Consider the following 18,178-nt stretch of genomic DNA (forward strand, 5'->3'; position numbering starts at 1 on the left):
AAATGAATACAGATGCCAAGAGAAGGGAGCATTTAAAGGTCGGAGAGGTCAACTTTGTCAAATGCTGACAAGAGTCCAGTAATCTGAGGACAAAGAGGTGTGTCTGACGGATTTGGCAACAAGAGCTGTCTAGGTGGCCTAGAGCAGGGGAAAGTGATATATTAAAGTGGGTTGAAGAGAAAATGGAGGGTGAGGAAGTGGAAACAGAGTAGATGAAAAAGCCTTTGCAGCAACTCTTTTGAGCTTTTCTGTGAAGAGTAGGAGTGGGGCCACCTGTAACAGGAGGGAGATGTGGGACAAAGGGAGGTTCATTTGTTTTAATTCTTTTATTTTTAAATTAGTTTCAGGTGTACAAAACAACATAATGATTAGACATTTACCCCCCTCACAAAGTGATAACCCCCCAAGTCTACTACCCCTCTGACATCCTACATAGCTGTTACAATACCATCGACTATATTCCCTATGCTGTACTTTACATCGTATATACCGGGGGTGCCAAAAAAAATGTACACAAGAGGCCACTTTGGTCAACGTTGCTCAAGCAGTAGTTCACCACAGTCAGAAGCATCTGGACACTGATGGTAACCACTTTGAGCACCTCTTGTAATTGCAGAAGTCAAACATGACTTGTATTCATCTTTTGTTATCGGTATATATTGAGTATTACAATTTTAATACAGTTTTCCCTTCTTAAAATGTTGTCATGCAGGGTCTCTGGTCCCGCTCCCACTCCCGGCGGGTGGACACAGAGTATGGTGAGGCCAAACAGGAACAACAACAGAACCATGGGTAGGGGGTTCATACCACTATATTCTCGCTGGTGACTGGGTTGGAGATACAGGAAGCAAACATCTGCCAGTACCCCAACATGGGGTCTTCCTGCATCCCAGTGTTGCTGGCGAGACACAGGAAGTAGGATCCACACGATCCACAATCCACCATCTGTGCTTCTCTACCAACCAACCAACCCACCCCACTTGCTAGCTGCAATCCGCCCTTACTAGTTTAGCCATGGCAGTTATATCAGTGGCCAATGGCTAACCGGTAACAGCGGATGGCCACCTGATCACAGCTGATGGCCATGTAATAACTGAGCCAGCACCTTTCCACGTGAGGCCGAGAGCCTGGAAACTGCTCTCTGGGACTCTGTCCAAACAAATGTGTATAGATTTTTTGGCACCCTCTGTATATATATGGTATATATAATCATAGTTGATATTCAATATTGTTTTGCACTAGCAGTGGTCAGGCATCTACACAACCTACGAAGTAATTCCCAGGGAGGCTTGTTTGTTTCATGGTAGGAGATTTTTCAGACACATATGAGCTGAAGGAAATGATCCAGTGGTCAAGGCAAGATTAGTGCAGGAGAGAGGGGGGTACCCAAAGTCCTTGAGCAGGCAAGAGCGCAAGGACCCAGGGAGTAAGCCCCAGGGAACACTCCGGAAGGGCTGGGATCTAGGGCCATTCTTCCTTTGCACTAGGAGGCCAGGCGCAGGTGCAGCAGATTTTGTGAAGGGAAAGTGAGAGATATCACCTTGTTTTCTCAGGAGCTGATCAGTTTGACTTTAAAAGCCTATATCGGCCTAAACTGGTAACAGTAAAGGAGAAGGAAGGTGGCAATAACCCACTACTGCCAGGCCAGACCCTCCCAGCAGCAGGCCATTCTGGATCCTGTCCCCACCTGCGTGCTCTGGCCACGTGCCCCACCGCGTGCCCCTCCCCCAATCACAGGCCCCACAGCTACTCCTCACCCCCAGCTTGTCCGCCCCTCACGCCTTCCCCCACCTACGTCACCACACGCTGCACCACGTTCTCTGTGTCCCCGCCACGTGCCCCAGCGTGCAACGCACGCCCCTGTCACGTGCGCCGCCGCACCTTCTGTGGGCCTTTGGGCCGTTTGCCGCGGTTGGAACCAAGGGATGAGCTTCTCCTCGCGCCCGCTGAACGGAATGCCGCCGCCGGCAGAGGAGGAAGGCCGGGTAAAAGGGGGCGGTTGGGTCGCAGCCTTCGGGAATCCCCGGAGTTGCTGACAGGCGGAGGGCGGTGAGGCTTAGGGTTCATCTGCGCGGACATGGTGGGGAGCGCTCCGACCCCGGGAGTCCCACGAGGAGACGGCGCCCCGGGCCAGGTGAGGGCCCTGGCGCTGGTGAGTCCGGAGCCGGGGTGGCGGAGTCGGGATGCAATCTGAGGGCTCTGAGGTCTGTGTTTCGTTCCCCACAAGTCTCCGTACCAAAGGTTAAGTCAGTGGATGCTGGACATTTCCGGGGACCGGGGCGTGCTGAAGGACGTTGTCCGAGAAGGCGCTGGCGAGCTGGTGACACCGGATGCTTCGGTGCTAGGTATTGCCCGTGACTCAGTGCCATCTGTCCTCGGGAAGCTGGCGATGTGAGGACTGGTGGTTACGAGGGTAGCAAGCGTTTTACTACACTTTACTTTGGGGGAGAGGAGAGGAGAGGATATGTTAAAAAAAAAACACAAAAAAAAACACAAAAAACTAGCATTTTTATCAGGTAGAACATGCTTTGATAGAATTGGAATTTTAAGGGAAAGCTAGGAAACCCGTATCCCCTTTGCATGACCCCACTGTGAGCAAGGAACACTCCCAGGCCCACCAGCCAAGCTCCTAAACCCCAGAGCCAAAGGGCAGGCATCCAAATGTTAAGCAGAGATTTGTTCCTATCACCCAAGGAATGGAGCGGAAGAAGTGCATCTAATTCTATAGTTTTTGTGTAATAATTAAAGAGACCTGATGTTGTTAGAGGTGAAGTTATTCTTGGTCCATTTTTCTCACCCTATGTCTGTTTTCTGTGGCCTAGTGAAATATTCTGGATACCTGGAGCACATGGACAAGCCTTTTGATTCTAATTGCTTTAGGAAAACTCCTCGGCTAATGAAACTTGGAGAGGGTAAGTTCAGATTAGGAGCTGGAAAAGGGCTTGTTTGGGGGAATTGATGAGGGACAATGCCCTAAGACTGGAAAACTGTCCAGAACACAGATTCTTTGAGTCAGTTTTTTCTGAGGCTGGGTTTTGCTAAACCAGCCACATTCTCTCCCACATTCCTCCTTGAGACCTTGGTATTTGGGAGATGTCCTACATGGCAAGGTTCTTTGTATCCTGACTTAACCATTGGGCATTGTGTTTTTATTTGTTCGTTTATTGAGTAAACATCTATTGAAAGCTTACCGCCCACAATCCATGGTGAAAAGAGAGGATGTACCCAGATGATTAGAACATCTTGGCCAGTGTGGTGGAGGAGATTGACCCACATTCAGACAACTAACCTGGCAGAATCGGATAAATTCCTGGGAGGTATAAGGCAGTGTTGTAGGATTCTTAATGACGACACCATTAATTCCAGCTGGGAAGATCAGGGAAGGCTTCATGGAAGAAGGGGCATGTGAAACGAGCCCTGAAGTGTGAATAAGATTTTAATCAGGGCTGAACCTGGGCATAGAGTGAGGAGGAAGACGTTGCGGGAAGAAAGAACTGTGTGGACAAAGAGGTAGAGGCCAGAATGCTACCAAGCCTAGAGAAGTTAAAGGAATGGTGGTGGTAGTGGGAAACAAGGCTGAAAAATGAGTTGGGACCACAATGCAGAAGGCTTGGAATATTATGTGGAGAGACTTGGAGGAGGAAGAAATTGATAGCATTGCAACAGGATACTGGGCAAATTTCAACCAAGTTCTTTGTCCCTTCTTCCAGATATTACACTTTGGGGCATGGAGCTGGGCCTTCTGAGCATGCGGAGGGGAGAGGTGGCCAGGTTTCTGTTCAAACCGACCTATGCCTATGGAAAACTGGGCTGTCCGCCCTTGATCCCCCCAAACACCACTGTTCTGTTTGAGATTGAGCTTCTTGACTTCCTGGATTCTGCTGAGTCGGACAAGTTTTGTGCCCTCTCAGCTGTAAGTTCTGGAGCACAGATAACAGCACTTATAGAAAGCGGGTTGGGTTTGTGGTTTTGGTAATTATCCTGCCCTGCTGATGACCCTCTGGCCCAGTGCCATCCCTGGGCTCCTGTGTAGTCGTGTGGGGTCCCCCCCACTTCTGGGACTGTCCATCTTCATAATGGCTCTTGTGTGTGGGTAACTGTGCTAGGCCAAGGTCAGGCCGTGGTTTTGTTACAGACCAGGTGATCTTTCAGTCACCCTTTGCCTACTTCTTCCTGCAAGTCAGTGAATTTTTGCTGCTCAACGTTAAATTTGGTTTCCAGCAAGTCAAGCATTGGTAGCTTGTAACTAGGGTGACCATATAATTTGTTGTCACTTGAGAGTAAAACATACTGTTAACTGGATGGGATACCAGGACATCAGGTGTAAACTGGGATAATCGCAGGCAAATTGGGACATATGGCCTCTGTCTTCATAACTCAAATGTTGCTGTTTGTTTGTTGCCTTTATTGAACCCATCGCGGAGAGAAAGGGCCTCTGCACTTTTTGTCCTGCTAACTCACACTGACCTGTGTATATCCACCCCAAGTTTACATCGTATGATGTCTCCCCAGCTGAACTGTCAGCACCCCAAGTGAGGGACCTTTTATCATCTTTACACAAAACAGAGGTTCTTGCAGATTCTGGGTCCCACCACTGGTGTACTGGTATAGAATCTCTGGTAGAGTGGCTAGGACATCTCTATTTAAAAAGAGGCTCTTTGGATAATTCTGATATGTACCCAGGTAGAGCATTATGGCCATAAAGACCAGTGGGGCTCTGGGCAGACCAAGACCTGTTAAATGGCTGGTGGATTAGTGGTTGGTGTGAGTCCTGATTTCTGTGCCTGACAGTTCCATCAGTTTCTAATTCCATAGAAACTGCTGCTTTCGGAAGCATCTCTGGGAGGACTGCAGAAGCAGACCTCCTTTTGGCTTTAACCTGTAAAGTAGGGGCAGTGAGACCTGCCCTGGCTCCTGTTGAGATTCACAGAGGTGACCTCTGCAGAGGCACCTAGCCCAGGGCTTAGCACATGAATGGCAGCAAACAGAAGTTCCCAGTCTGAAGGAGAAAAACCAGCAGCTGTAATCACACTTGCATCGTGGCTCTCAGTTTCCTTGCGGGGTGTCCTTCTCTTTGGTCTTCAGGTGCAACAAGATCAGTTTCCACTTCAGAAGGTCCTGAAAGTGGCAGCTACTGAACGGGAGTTTGGCAACTACCTCTTCCGCCAAAATCGTTTCTATGATGCCAAAGTGAGATATAAACGGGTAAGAATGCTTTCGAAGTATGTGCATACCCTGAAAAATTCCTTGTTTAAAAGACATAGACCTTGTCTTTTTCCTTACTCTCCATTTGCAGCCGCTAAGAAAAATGTCCTTAAACGCCCTCGTCGCAGCTGGCTGGTGACTGGGAGAGGGGACAGGGGATTTGGGGAGAGCCTGGTAATGTTCTGTGTCTGCTGCTGGACACTGGTGACGTGGGTGTGTTCAGGCTGTGAAAATTCATCGAGCTATATTCTTATTTTTGTACTTAGCTTTGTGTGTGTGTGTGTGTGTGTGTGTGTGTATTTCAGTTAAAAGTTTTTTTTTTTTAAACTCTCAGTTTAGTATTAGGCCCTTTACCAACTAATTTTTCCACTACTCTAAAATTTGCTGTCTTCATTTTCTGTCTGACAGTCATTTAACTCTGAGTTGACTCCCTTCTCACAAGCTTCTGGTTGTGATTTGGCTTTTTGTGCAGGTTATGCTAACAGGAATTCACTGTGCTTTGTAACTTGTTCAGCAGGTATTATGAGTACTTCCTGTGTGCCAGACTCTGCCTTAGACACAGGACAGAGTTGAGAGTCTAGGGGTATTCTGAGTTTACGCCTCACTTACATACTCAGCCTAAATCATTCAGGATTTGCCTTCAGCTGCAAGCAACAGAATCCTGAAAAACAGTTCTCTAAGTAAACTAGAGATTTAATTTTTCCTCACATAAAAGGGGAGGCAGTCCAAGGCTGGGATAGCAATTCCACAAAGCCACCAGGTGCCTTCTTTCTGCTCAGCTACCCTTAATTGTGTCCTTGTTCCCACCCTCCATCCCTCAGATGGTCATCCAACTTGTAGCATCACATAATCATCTGGGCAGGCAGAAGGGAGGGGAGAAGAGTCTGCTGTGTTTATGGCTTCCCTTTCTATTTCATTGGCCATGTTAGCTGTAGAGGAGGCTGGGAAGTGTACTTGTTAAATTAGTACATTGCTGCTTTGAATGGAATAGAAGTGGTTAGGAGAAGAGGAAGGGAATAGATATAGAATAAGCAGCTAACAGTACCTGTCAGCATTTCGTTTCTATGAATATGCTTCAGAGAGCAACGTGAAGAGCGTGCAGGTACCTGTCTTTTGGAATGCTGACAGCCAGGTTCTTGAACTTGGAAGGTACAGATTTTGACTCATGGTTAGGTTGAATCATGGATACTATCTGTAAAGATTCTTGAGAGCGTGCTCATTTGAAAAAATTTTTTCCTAAAAAACAGACCACTCCTTCCATCACTTAGTCCTATTTCCTAGGTCCGATCCCCTGGTGCAGTCACTTTTTCATTATATCTGCTGTTTTTCTGGTACTTTGCATTTATAAGTGACATACTGTAGTTGTTCTTTTTTGACATTTTAAAATTTCTCATTACAGAAAGGGAGGCTTTAGTTCTCACTATTGCTCTTCCTTCTCCTGCTTTCCCAGCGCTATCATAATTTTGAAACCCAGTATTCAGTTTTACATTATTGAGGTTACCTCATAACATGTCTGCTGAGCCAAGCCTTTCTCTGCGCTTCCGTCCCCTTCCTGGTGCAGCTGCCCCTTTTTGCTCCTCGAATTGCCTCTTTTTTGCCTAGTTTTCTCTATGCCTATCACTGTTCATTTCTAAGCCTTCTCACAGCAGTAGAAAGCCCCTTTCAGCAGTATGTTCCATGTGATCAAGCCTCTCATCCAGCAGTTCCATATTTTCTCGGGACATCGCCCCTGGAGCACTGAGTCAGACTGAAGCTCCCTGGGCCTGCTGCGCAGCTCTCGTCCCGGGGCTGCCTGGGATTGTTTTGTGGATTTCCTGTTGTTTTTCTCAGTTTACTCCCTTGTTTTGATGGAGCACATCCTTGCATGTCTGAAAATATACTTTATACTTCACGCTTGCAGGTAGGATAACTGAGTATAGAATTCTAGGATGCAGAATTTAAGTCAGCACCCCTCGGATTTTGAACACTATTGTTCTAGCTTTTAGAATTACGTAGTAAGTCTGATACCAGTTAGGTTCCTATTTCTTTATATGTGACCCATTTTTTTTCCTTAAAGAGACTTAAGGATCTTTTTTTTTCTGTTCTTAAATTTTACAGTGATGTGCCTGTGTGTGTATATATATTTAAATTTGTTTTGTTGAGCGCTTGGTGTATCATTTCATTTAGGAAATTTTTCCTCAGCTCTGGGAAACGTTCTTGAGCTCTTGCTTTGATAATTTATTCTAGTTTCTGTCTTCTCTCTTTTTCTGGACCTTATTTTTTTTAATTTGTTTCAGGTGTACAAAACAATGTAATAGTTAGACATTTATCATTTATGCCCCTCACACAGTGATAACCTCCCTCCCCTAATCTACTACCCCTCTGACATGGCATACAGCTGTTACATTTCCACTCTCTCTCTTCCTAATGCTGTGCTCTGCTTCTTGTAACCATATATATATAATTGTAGTTGACATTCATTATTGTTCAGCTCTAGCTTCAGGTGTACAGTGCAGTGATCAGGCATCTACATCATCCCTGAGGTGGTCTCCCTAATGACACAAGTGTCCTTGTTAATTGACTATCAGACCTCCTGATTGAGCTTCTAGGTTTCCAATTTTATTTTCTTTCTCCCAATTTTCATCTTTTCTTCTTTTTTGTTTCACTGTGTGGGAGCTTTTCTTGACTTCCAAGAGCTCTTTGTTCTGCTTCCTTTTCCAGCATTCTGTTCTTCTTTTGTGCATACATTTTCTTTCATCTCTTTAGACTATTTATTATAATTTTTAAGTTTTCTTCTCTTTTCATCTGAGTTTTTAAAAAAAATCTCAGTTCTTTTTCTGCTTGTTTGGTTTTCTGTCCACTGGAGACTATGTCCATTTGCGTTAGGTTTGACTGTAAATCACATAGACTCATAACAAGTGACCTAAAGATAGAGATTTCCTACCAGTGTGAAAGGCTCGAGGTGTGCAAGCCAGGACTTGTTGGTACCTATGCTCCCCAGTGTTCTCAGGTACCCAGGCTTCTCCCATCTCACTGTCTGCCCATCTCTAGGTTGGGACTCTGGGCCCTGTGGCCCAGGATGGTGGCCTCTAATTTGTAGGCAGCGGAGGAAAAAGAGGGCTGAGGGCACGTAGCTGTGACAGTTGTACTGAGTTACGTTTTCCAGAACCTATTCTCCTGGCCATAACCAGCTATAAGGAAGGCCAGCAAATATCTATATTCTGATTGTACATATTCCCAGCAAAAACATCCTGTTACTGTGGAAGAAGGAGAAACAGTTACTGGGAGACAAGAGGCCCCCTCTCCCACAGAGGCTGTTCATTAGGGTTTGAAAGAGGGATCAAATGCCGATTGGACTTTTTCTGTCTGATTTATTTCACTTAGCATGATGATCTCAAGATCCATCTATGATTTCACTCATATGCGGGATATAAAACTGAAAGCAACAAACAAGACAAACAAAGAATCATAGACACAGACAACAGTTTAGTGGTTACCAGAAAAAGGATGCAGGAGAGGTTGAAAAGGGTAAAGGGGGTCAAATATATGGTGGTGAACACACAATGAGATATACAGATGATGTATTATAGAATTGTACACTTTAAACCTATATAATTTTATTAACCAATATCACCCCAATAGATTTAATTAAAAAAAACTGATTGGAAACTCCCAAGTGCTTGGTGGACAGACTGTATTCTGATGAGATCGACTCCCCCATATCAGTGTGCAGGTGTTTCCTCAGGGACCATTCAGATCTCCATCTCCTGCCCAGTGTAAGTGCACAGCTACCAGCGTCCTGAGAACTGAACAGGGAAAGAGGAGAGAGGGCTTCACTGGCTATTACTGAGACTGCCCTCTAATACTCCTGTTATCAGTATATCAGCATACCTGCCCTCTGCTCTATCTGCTGTGCCTGAATCAAGAGTCTCTTCAGTTCCATTTCTGTAGAAAAGAGATGCTCCTGATTCCTGAGGTGATGGGCAGGGGTGGGCATCTGGACCCATAGGGACCGGGTCAGAGAGTGGGAGGGAACGTTCCACCTGTCCTTCTTTATCCAGCCCCACTTCCACACTCCGATGGCTCACATTCCTAGTTCTGCCACTTCCCAGGGCTCTCAGGACTCTGAGCTGCAGGCTAGCCCTTTGTGTCTCTCCTGTCTGCCAAGTCGGTCACAACACTGCCATCCACTCTGACACGTCAACTTTGTCACTGATCCTCTTCCTGTTCCTCGTTCTTGTTGGACTGTGCCTTTCTACTCCTTAGGGCAGGATTGAGTAGAGGATGTGTGTGAAGTTGGCCTCTCTCAGCCAGAAGCTCTGCATACCTGTTCCTGTTAGAAATATGCTAGCAGCAGTTTGACATGTATTGAGCACCACTGCGTTTCCAGCTTTTTGCTCAGCCTTGTGTGGGACACTGAAATATCAGGTGGGGTTTTTGCTCTCAAAGAATTTTAATCTAGCTATGGTACCTAATACTGTAGCTTTTCAGGGAAGAGGAAAATTTTTGTAGGCTAGAACATCTGGCAGTGGCTTCTTGGAGGAAATGGCACTTTAGCTGAATCTAGAGGGATGAAATGGCAGAGAAACAGAGGAGGAGAGATTAACTCTGGGCAGGAGAAAAGAATGAGCAAAGGTATAGAAATGAACAGAGCCTACTCAAGGGACAGTTGCTGGATACCTAGTCTAAAAGACAGGCTACATTTGAAGAAGAGCAGGGAAATAGAGGTGAGGTGATCAGATTCAGGAAGATGCTTAAATGAGTATGGATGGATTTGGACTCGATGAAGAGGATGGAAGGGAACCACTGAGGGAGAGTGAGTTGATAAAGTAACGCTTGGGGAAGAGGTGGGAGTCCGCAGCACGCAGGTGCTGGTGTGCTGGAGCTCACGAGACCCAGCTGGAAAAATGTCCGGAATTTCTGCAAGCTAGTTGATGTTACTTCGGTAGCTTGAAATCAGCCATGGTGGAAATAATTACACCACAGGAATAGGCAAACACTAGAGGGCCGCTCCTCCCACATGAGCTGGTTGTTAAACACTTAACCACACACCACTTAGGCAGCACGTGTTGAAGGGACAGACTTTCATGAACAAATATCTGTCCCATGTTAGGTGCTGTGCAAGGCACGTTGCAGCTGACCATCCTGTTACAGGGATCCAGGAGTGTGTTTAAGAAGCTAGAGTGGTACTAATAGAAGAAAAAGTTCTGGAAATAATTTCGAAAAATGAACAATTAGACTTGAAGTTTTATGTATAAGTGATGAAGGAAATAAAGGATGATATTACTTCAAGCTTTCTGGTCTAGGAAATACTTAAAAAAGGAAAAACTAGGAAAAAAGAGATTTGTTAACTTCAGTTTTGATTACTAATGAGACTAGCCAGGTAAACATGGCCTGTAAAAGACTGTTTCCAGGTGACAAATTGTTTCATGATTCTATTTAGGTACAGGACCAGCGTTCAGGTGAGAGATCCAGGTTGGTGATACGAGACCTGAATCAATTTAGAAGGTGGGAGGGTGGTGGACAGAAACTTGTGTCATGAATGCCCAGGACTTAGAGAGGAAAGGGAAGACAAAGGAAGGCTCATGACTTTCTGCCTAAAATACCATCTTCTCTGACATATTTTCTACCTCTTCCATTCTGCTAGCATGTTCCAGTGGCATCTTCTCTGTTAGTCATGCTGACAACTGTTCAGGTTTTGTCTTCATCACTTTTTTTTCTTTACTATTGTTGTTGAGATATACCCTATTTTGCTGTGTATAATGCACATGATTTTGGCCCAAACTTTCAGAGAAAAAAAATCTTTCATTTTAATTTTTTAATTCAAATTTTTATTTGTTTTAGGTACTTGTTTTTTGTATTTTAAAGGAATTTTAGCATTTATTTTTTAACATATTATGGTACAAGAAATTTTATGTAACAAATAATTATAAAACACAAGAACAGATACAAGGTACAAGAAATTTTATGTACCGGTAACAAATTTATGATATTTACGCAGCATAGAAGGCCAAGAACTCTTCGTTGTTGCAAGTTCAACAAAACCGATGATCATATTCCAGGGTATTACATACAGATATCATTATTGATTTCTAGAGTTATGCTTTTAACTCATAAGCATAAATAAAGAATTAAAAACATTTATATAAATATGGAATTAGTACTACCCATGTATAATGCTCATCCTTATTTTTCCCTCACAAATTTGGGCAAAAAAGTTTGCATTATACACAGCAAAATATGGTAATTCACATAGCATTCATTTCACACTTTCAAAGTATATATATATATATATACACATATATGTATATATGTATATATGTGTGTATATATATATATATATTTCCATGATTTTTAATATATTCACAAGGTTGTGCAACTGTCACCACTGTCTAATTCCAGAACACATCATCACCCCAAAAAGAAACCCCATACCCGTTAGCAGTTACCATTCCCCCCACACCTCTTGGTTACCCCTATTTTACTCCCTGTTTCTGTTGATTTGCCTATTCTGGACATTACATGTGCATAGAATCATTAAATATGTAGTCTTTTGTGTCTTCTTTCACTTAGCAAAATGTTTTCAAGCTCATCTGTGTTATAGCATGTATTAGTACTTCATCCCTTTAAAAAATATTTACTTCATTTTTAAACTGTGGTAAAATATGCATATTTTACCATTTTAATACATTTACCATTTTAACTATTTTTAGGTGTACAATCCAATAGCATTAAGTACATTCACAAAGTTATACAACCATCACTATTACCCATTTCCAGAACTTTTCATCATCCCAAATGGAAATTCTTTACCCATCACATAACTCCCCTTCCCCCGTTCCCCAGCTCCTGGTAATCTCTGTTCTACTTTCTGTCTCTATGAACTTGCCTGTTATGGATACTCATAAGTGGAATCATACAGTATTTGTTCTTTTGTAACTGGCTTTTTTCACTTAGCGTAACGTTTTCAAGGTTCATCCATGTTGCAGCATATACCAAACTTCATTCCTTTTTTTTTTGCATGACAAAGACTCTTTACTTTTAAATGACTATCATCAGTACACCAAGTAATAACATGTAACAAGTTCTTGAATCCTATCTAGTGATTTTGATTACGAGGTACTGGAAGCAGCCCAAGCAATTATACTAGTAGTCATTGTTCTAACTCTTAGCCAGAAAGGACTATTTTAAGGCTGGCTGCTGCTTTACACAGGTTACAAATAACTGTTTACTACTTTTCCATAGATGAAGCCCCTGACCTTCAAGAAAGCTTTCTGAAAAAAAAAATTGTTGTGTTTTTTTAAATTACATCTAAGAAAGAAAAAGTCAGTATTGAGATACACGTATATTGTTTGAGCTAAAAGGCATAGGAAAACAGACAGCATATACCCTTAAATTTCTAAGATATATGAGATAAAAAGATGAAATCTTTGGATAAGCTCTAAGTTTGTACAAAGAAGCTAGATTTGCTATTTTCCAAAAAGTAAAAGGACCAACTATATAATAAACAGAAATAATTGAATGCCTTTCCCAAGAATATAACTCAAGCTTTGCTAAAAGCTCCGTATTCCGTGGAGTCATCTAAAATGCCAATCCATGGAACAGGCACTTCTTCCCCTATCCATTTATGTGGTAATTTTCCTGGATTTCTGGCTAGATGTTGCAAAGGCCAAGAGGTCATCCCGGACTTCATCCCTGTTCCACCGGAAGTAGGTCTGGAGGACGGTCATCTTCTCTTGTGTGTCCTTCTCCGCTTCAGAGCTGCAACTGCTGAGGGATCCCAGAGCCGCAGCGTCCTTGGCTTTGAACTCCTCCCTCTGCAGCTGGTACTGTTCAACTTCAGCCTCTTCTTTGGCCTGCTTCAGCCTCCGCTTCTTTCGCTTGCGGGCCTCAGACACCTCAGTGGCCCACTTCTGGGCCTGCAGCAGCTATTGGATACCCTGTAACTGACTGGCCATGGCGCTATCCAAACTTCATTCCTTTTTAAGGCTGAATATTATATTCTCTTGTGTGAATCCTACTGCCTTTTGTTTGTCCATTCATCAGTTGGTAGATATTTGGGTGGTTTCCACTTTTTGCCTATTATGAACAATGTGGTATGAACATTTGTGTACAAGTTTTTGTGTGGACTTAATGTTTCCAGTTCTTTGGGTATGTACCTAGGAGTGGAATTGCTGAGTCATATGTTAATTCTATGTTTTACTTTTTGAAAAACTACCATACTATTTTCCATAATGGCTGCAACATTTCACATTCTCACCAATAATACAAGGGTTTCTCACCAACACTTACATTCTATTTTTAAAATTATAGCCATCCTAGTGGGTGTGAAGTGGCATCTCGTTGTGGTTTTGATTTGCATTTCCCTAATGACTTATGATGTTAAACATCTGTTCATGTGCTTATTGGTCATTTGCATATCTTCTTTAAAGAAATGTCTATTTAGATCCTTTGCCCATTTTTTAATTGGATTGTCTTTTTATTGTTGAGTTATAAAAGTTCTTTATGTGTCTTGTATACTAAGCCTTTACCAAATAGGATTTGCAAGTATTTTCCCCCAATCTGTGAGTTATTTCAGTCCTTTTTTTTGATAAGGAATGTACAAATGTCTTTTTATTCAAAAATACAAAATAAAATATCTTCAGGCATAATGACAGCAGTAAACTGTTACATATTGTCAGCTTAAACCAGTAACTGATGGTTATAGTGATTTTCTTAAACAGCCAGCCTCTTCGTTTTGTTCACTTTTTTTATAGTGTCCTTTGAAGCACAAAAGTTTTTAATTTTGATGAAGTCCAATTTATCTATTCTTTGGTTATTTGTGCTTTTGGTATCATATCTAAGAAACCACTGCCTAGTCCAAGGTCACAAAGATTTACACCTATGTTTTCTTCTAAGAGTCCTATAATTTAGCTCTTACATTTAGATCTATGATGCATTTTGAGGTAGGGCTCCAACTTCATTCTTTTGCATGTTGTTATCCAGTTGTCCCAGCACCATTTATTGAAAAGGCTACTCTTTCTCCATTTAATGGTCTTGGCACCCTTGTTGAAAATTAGTTGACTATAGATGTATAGGTTTGTTTCTGAACTTTCAGTCTGTGTTATCAATTCTATTCCATTGATCTATATGTCTGTCCTTATGCTGGTACCACGCTGGCTTGGTTACTGTAGCTTTGTAATGAGTTTTGACGTTAGAAAGTGTCAGTTTTCCAACTTCTTTTTTTACCGTTGTTTTCACTATTCAGGGTTTCTTGAATTTTCCGATCAGCTTGACCATTTCTGCAAAAAGGGGTGTTGAAATTTTGGTACGGTTGCATTGAATCTGTAGATTAATTTGGGGAATATTGCCATCTTAACAATATTAAGCCTTCTGATCCATGAACAGGAGATGTCTTTCCATTTATTTAGGTCTTTAATTTCTTCCAACAGTGTTTTGTAATTTTCAGTGCACAAGTCTTGCGCTTTAAATTTATTGCTACTTATTTTATTCTTTTTGATGACGTTATAAGTGGAGTTGTCTTAATTTCAATTTTGGATTATTTATTGCTAGAGTATAGAAATATAACTAACTCATATGTTGATCTTGTGTCTTGTAGCTTTGCTGAACTAATGTTTTATCTCTAATAGTTTCTTTTTTTGTGTGGGTTCTTAGGGTTTTCTGCACATAAGGTTGTGTCACTCCTCTTGACCACCCATCCTCCTTGTCCACAGGCCTTGCTGCTTCTGCGCCGGCGGTCAGCACCTCCTGGAGAGCAGCACCTGGTGGAGGCCGCCAGCCTTCTTGTTCTCCTTAACCTGTCCTTTGTGTACCTGAAGCTGGAGCGACCCACCACAGCCCTGCGCTATGGAGAACAGGCTCTGATCATTGACCCAAAGAATGCCAAGGCCCTCTTCCGATGTGGACAGGTGAGTTGGAGGACAGGGACCTGGGGATGACCGCCCCAGAGAAGGTAGCAGTGGTGGTCAACTTGGGCACTGCAAAAGGTTCTGTCTTTCCTAAGTATTTAAAAGTCTCCTTTGCCAGGCCTGTCTCCTCATGACTGAGTATCAGAAGGCCCGGGATTTTCTAGTCCAAGCCCAGAAGGAACAGCCCTTCAATCATGACATCAATAACGAGCTGAAGAAACTGGCCAGGTGAGACTTCTCTTTGCACTCCTGCAAGCAGAGACAGACGTGAGGCTGCAGTTGTGGTCCCTCCACCTGGGTGTTGTCCAGCTCGGGTTATGAGGCAGCGCCCCCTAGAGCTAGTTTTATGAAGTGCTTGGTACTCTAAACAAGCAGCTCCCAGCAGTGAAGTGGGACAAACCTCTAAGTTACACCTGTCTGGATCATTTCCCACTTCCCTATTTCACACCTCCCCCTGCAAGTAAGCACCCCTAAGAGGAGAGCCAGTGTAATTTTTTTTAAAGGCCTTTTTCTTCGGATACTTTTCCTCCTTGCCACCAACAGAGAACCACTGTTCTCAACTGACTACAGAAAGGTGTCTTACAGACGCTCCTTTGATCTGAAATTGATCTTTCAGGTCTGATTTGTGCCCATCTAGGGTGAGTTTCTTGTTACCCAAGTGGCAGCTATACCAGTCTTTCAGTAATGTAACTTCTTCTGATTATAGAAGTTATATGTTCATTAGAAAACTTTGAAAATATCAACATATAAATAGAAATCACCCATAATTCCATCACCTCATAATATATCCACTCTTTTTTTTAGGTGTTTTTGTTGTTGTTGTTCTTGTTCTGTATTGGTGAGATTATCTAGTCCTGTTAACATTAAACGTGTAATCCAAATTGCTTAGTTAAAGCTTTCTTGACATTAGAAACGTCTGAAGCGTGTGCACCTCTTATATTTGGACACAACTGTTGCAATTTTCTTTCTGATATTTATAAATATCCTGTCAGGTCATATGTAGAAATTTTGGACTCTAACCATTCTGGGTTTTTTTTGTTTTTGAGTTTTTTTACTTATTTATTTTATAATTGGAATTTTGTACCTTTTTACTGTCTTTACGCATTTTGCCCACTCCCCACAACTACCAATCTGTTCCCTATGTTTATGAGTTTGACTTTTTGTTTGTTTTTCAATTCCACATATAAGTGAAATCATTTGCTATTTGTCTTTCTCTAGCTGACTTATTTCACTTAGAATAGTGCCCTCAAGGTCCATCCATGTTGTTGCAAATGGCAGAGATTTCTACTTTTTATGTGGCTGAATAATATTCCTCTGTGTGTGTGTGTGTGTGTGTGTGTGTCACATTTTTAAAATCCATTTATCCATTGATGGACACAGGTTATTTCTGTGTTTTGGCTATTGTAGATAATCCTGCAGTGAACATGGAAGTATAAATCTCTTTTTGAGTTAGTATTTTTGTTTCCTTTGGATACATACCAAGAAGTGGAATTGCGAGATCATATAGTAGCTATATTTTGAATTTAAATTTTTTTAATACTTAGACGTTTATCGTTTATATCCCTCACACTGTGTGAACCCCCCTCCCCCCATCCACTACCCCTCTGACATCACACACAGCCATTACATTTCCACTGTCTCTATTCCTAATGCTGTACTCCGCTTCTTGTAAGTACATACATATACATACACACACACACATATATATACATTCATTATTGTTCAGCTTCAGCTTCAGGTGTACAGTGCAGTGATCAGGCATCTACATTATCCCTGAGGTTCTAACCATTCTTTAGCGAGAAAAATTTCAAGATGAGTTATAGGCCACTGAGTGTGAGGTGTCACTTGGCAGGACTCAGCCCTCAGCCTCACTGACAGTGGCTCCCAGCCTTCAAGGGTGTCATCTTTCCAGATTATGGCCTTTTGTCCACGGGCTCCCTCTGTAGCCTTTGGGGGCCTGCGCCGTCTCCCATTCCTCTGCAGCATTGCTCCCACCCCCTCCTGCATCAGTTGAAAAGCCCACTGAATTGTCAGTGCTTCTGGGCCTGAGTTGGAGAATTCCAGCCACCAGATGTCACCTCCTACATAGACAGACCAATTACTGTATTTCTCTTTACAGCTATTACAAGGACTACACGGATAAAGAGAAAGAAATGTGCCACCGAATGTTCGCTCCTTGTGACACTGGCTTTACAGTAGAAGAAAATTAAAGGTAATCAAAGGACTAAAGCATTGAAAGGCTTTAGGGTTTTATCCAGTACATATAAAAGTGTGGGGGTTCTCGGTGGCCCACCAGGGGGCAGTGAGGATGGATGGGAGGCATAGAAAAGGTCCTTATTGTCCTACTGACACAGGTCTCGTGCAGAACACACACTCTGGGGGCTTCTCGTAGAGAAGGTCGGAAAGTACAGCCAGGGCTGGAGGGTAAAGGGAGAGGTGTAGGAAGCCTGAAGCTTGAAAATGAAAACAGGTTTTTTTTCATATTTTATGTTAACCTCTACCTCACAGTAGCTTGGAACGTGAAACTGTGATAGTCATTAATGTGATTGTTTATCTGAGCTTTGAAATCAACAGTAATGCTTCTCTAATCTGGTTTTTCCTGAAAACCTGAAAGCCTCCGACCTCACTTTATACCTAACACATTGTGGAAGAAGACACAGTCCAGGTGTCGCGGGGTTGGGGTGGGCTCTGACTCTTGAGTTCTGCTCACTGTTAGAGTAGAGACTTGAAGATGTCAGGGCCGGCAGGGAGCAGACGCGGCCATGGCTCCACAGCTTACACCTGGTGCTTTAGCAGCCACAGGGTTAAGGTTTCCCATGAGGGCGTGAGATAACCCTCTGCTCTGGTTTACTATTACTTAAGAAAATTAATGGAAACAGAATCACCTGCCTTAAACACCTGCTTAGCTGGGTAGATAACTCTGCTCTCTTGAGAGAAGTTAAACAAGGGACAACAAGAAAACAGCTGCCCAGCGGGCTCCTGGTGATAAATCTCTCCTTTGTTGCTACCTGCATCCCTCTACAAAAGAAGCTTGAGAGAAGAAGGCAGTGAAAAGGCCTATTCATCCCAGACGTTTTCACAAGTGA

General features: G+C 42.9%; 1 protein-coding gene and 1 pseudogene across 1 annotated transcript; one reads left to right on the top strand and one right to left on the bottom strand.

The window, feature by feature from the left end:
• Window positions 1-1,925: 1,925 nt before the first annotated feature.
• On the top strand, window positions 1,926-17,302 carry FKBP6 (FKBP prolyl isomerase family member 6 (inactive)). Its single transcript, XM_074326714.1, has 8 exons — window positions 1,926-1,985; window positions 2,228-2,345; window positions 2,823-2,912; window positions 3,711-3,913; window positions 5,086-5,205; window positions 14,898-15,092; window positions 15,211-15,320; window positions 17,212-17,302. The coding sequence occupies exons 1-8, from the start codon at window positions 1,926-1,928 to the stop codon at window positions 17,300-17,302; spliced, it is 987 nt and encodes a 328-aa protein (XP_074182815.1).
• On the bottom strand, window positions 12,802-13,142 carry LOC109459984 (V-type proton ATPase subunit G 1; annotated as a pseudogene).
• Window positions 17,303-18,178: the final 876 nt, after the last annotated feature.

The sequence above is a fragment of the Rhinolophus sinicus genome, linkage group LG03, assembly GCF_036562045.2.
Source record: "Rhinolophus sinicus isolate RSC01 linkage group LG03, ASM3656204v1, whole genome shotgun sequence".
In the NCBI taxonomy this organism is placed as follows: Eukaryota; Metazoa; Chordata; class Mammalia; order Chiroptera; family Rhinolophidae; genus Rhinolophus; species Rhinolophus sinicus.

Excerpts from the sequence above, each read along its gene's own strand:
- FKBP6 (XM_074326714.1), top strand. The coding sequence starts at position 1,926 with ATGAGCTTCTCCTCGCGCCCGCTGAACGGAATGCCGCCGCCGGCAGAG. Across the intron at positions 15,093-15,210 it reads CCCTCTTCCGATGTGGACAG|GCCTGTCTCCTCATGACTGA; the intron begins GTGAGTTGGAGG and ends CTCCTTTGCCAG. Across the intron at positions 15,321-17,211 it reads GAGCTGAAGAAACTGGCCAG|CTATTACAAGGACTACACGG; the intron begins GTGAGACTTCTC and ends TTCTCTTTACAG.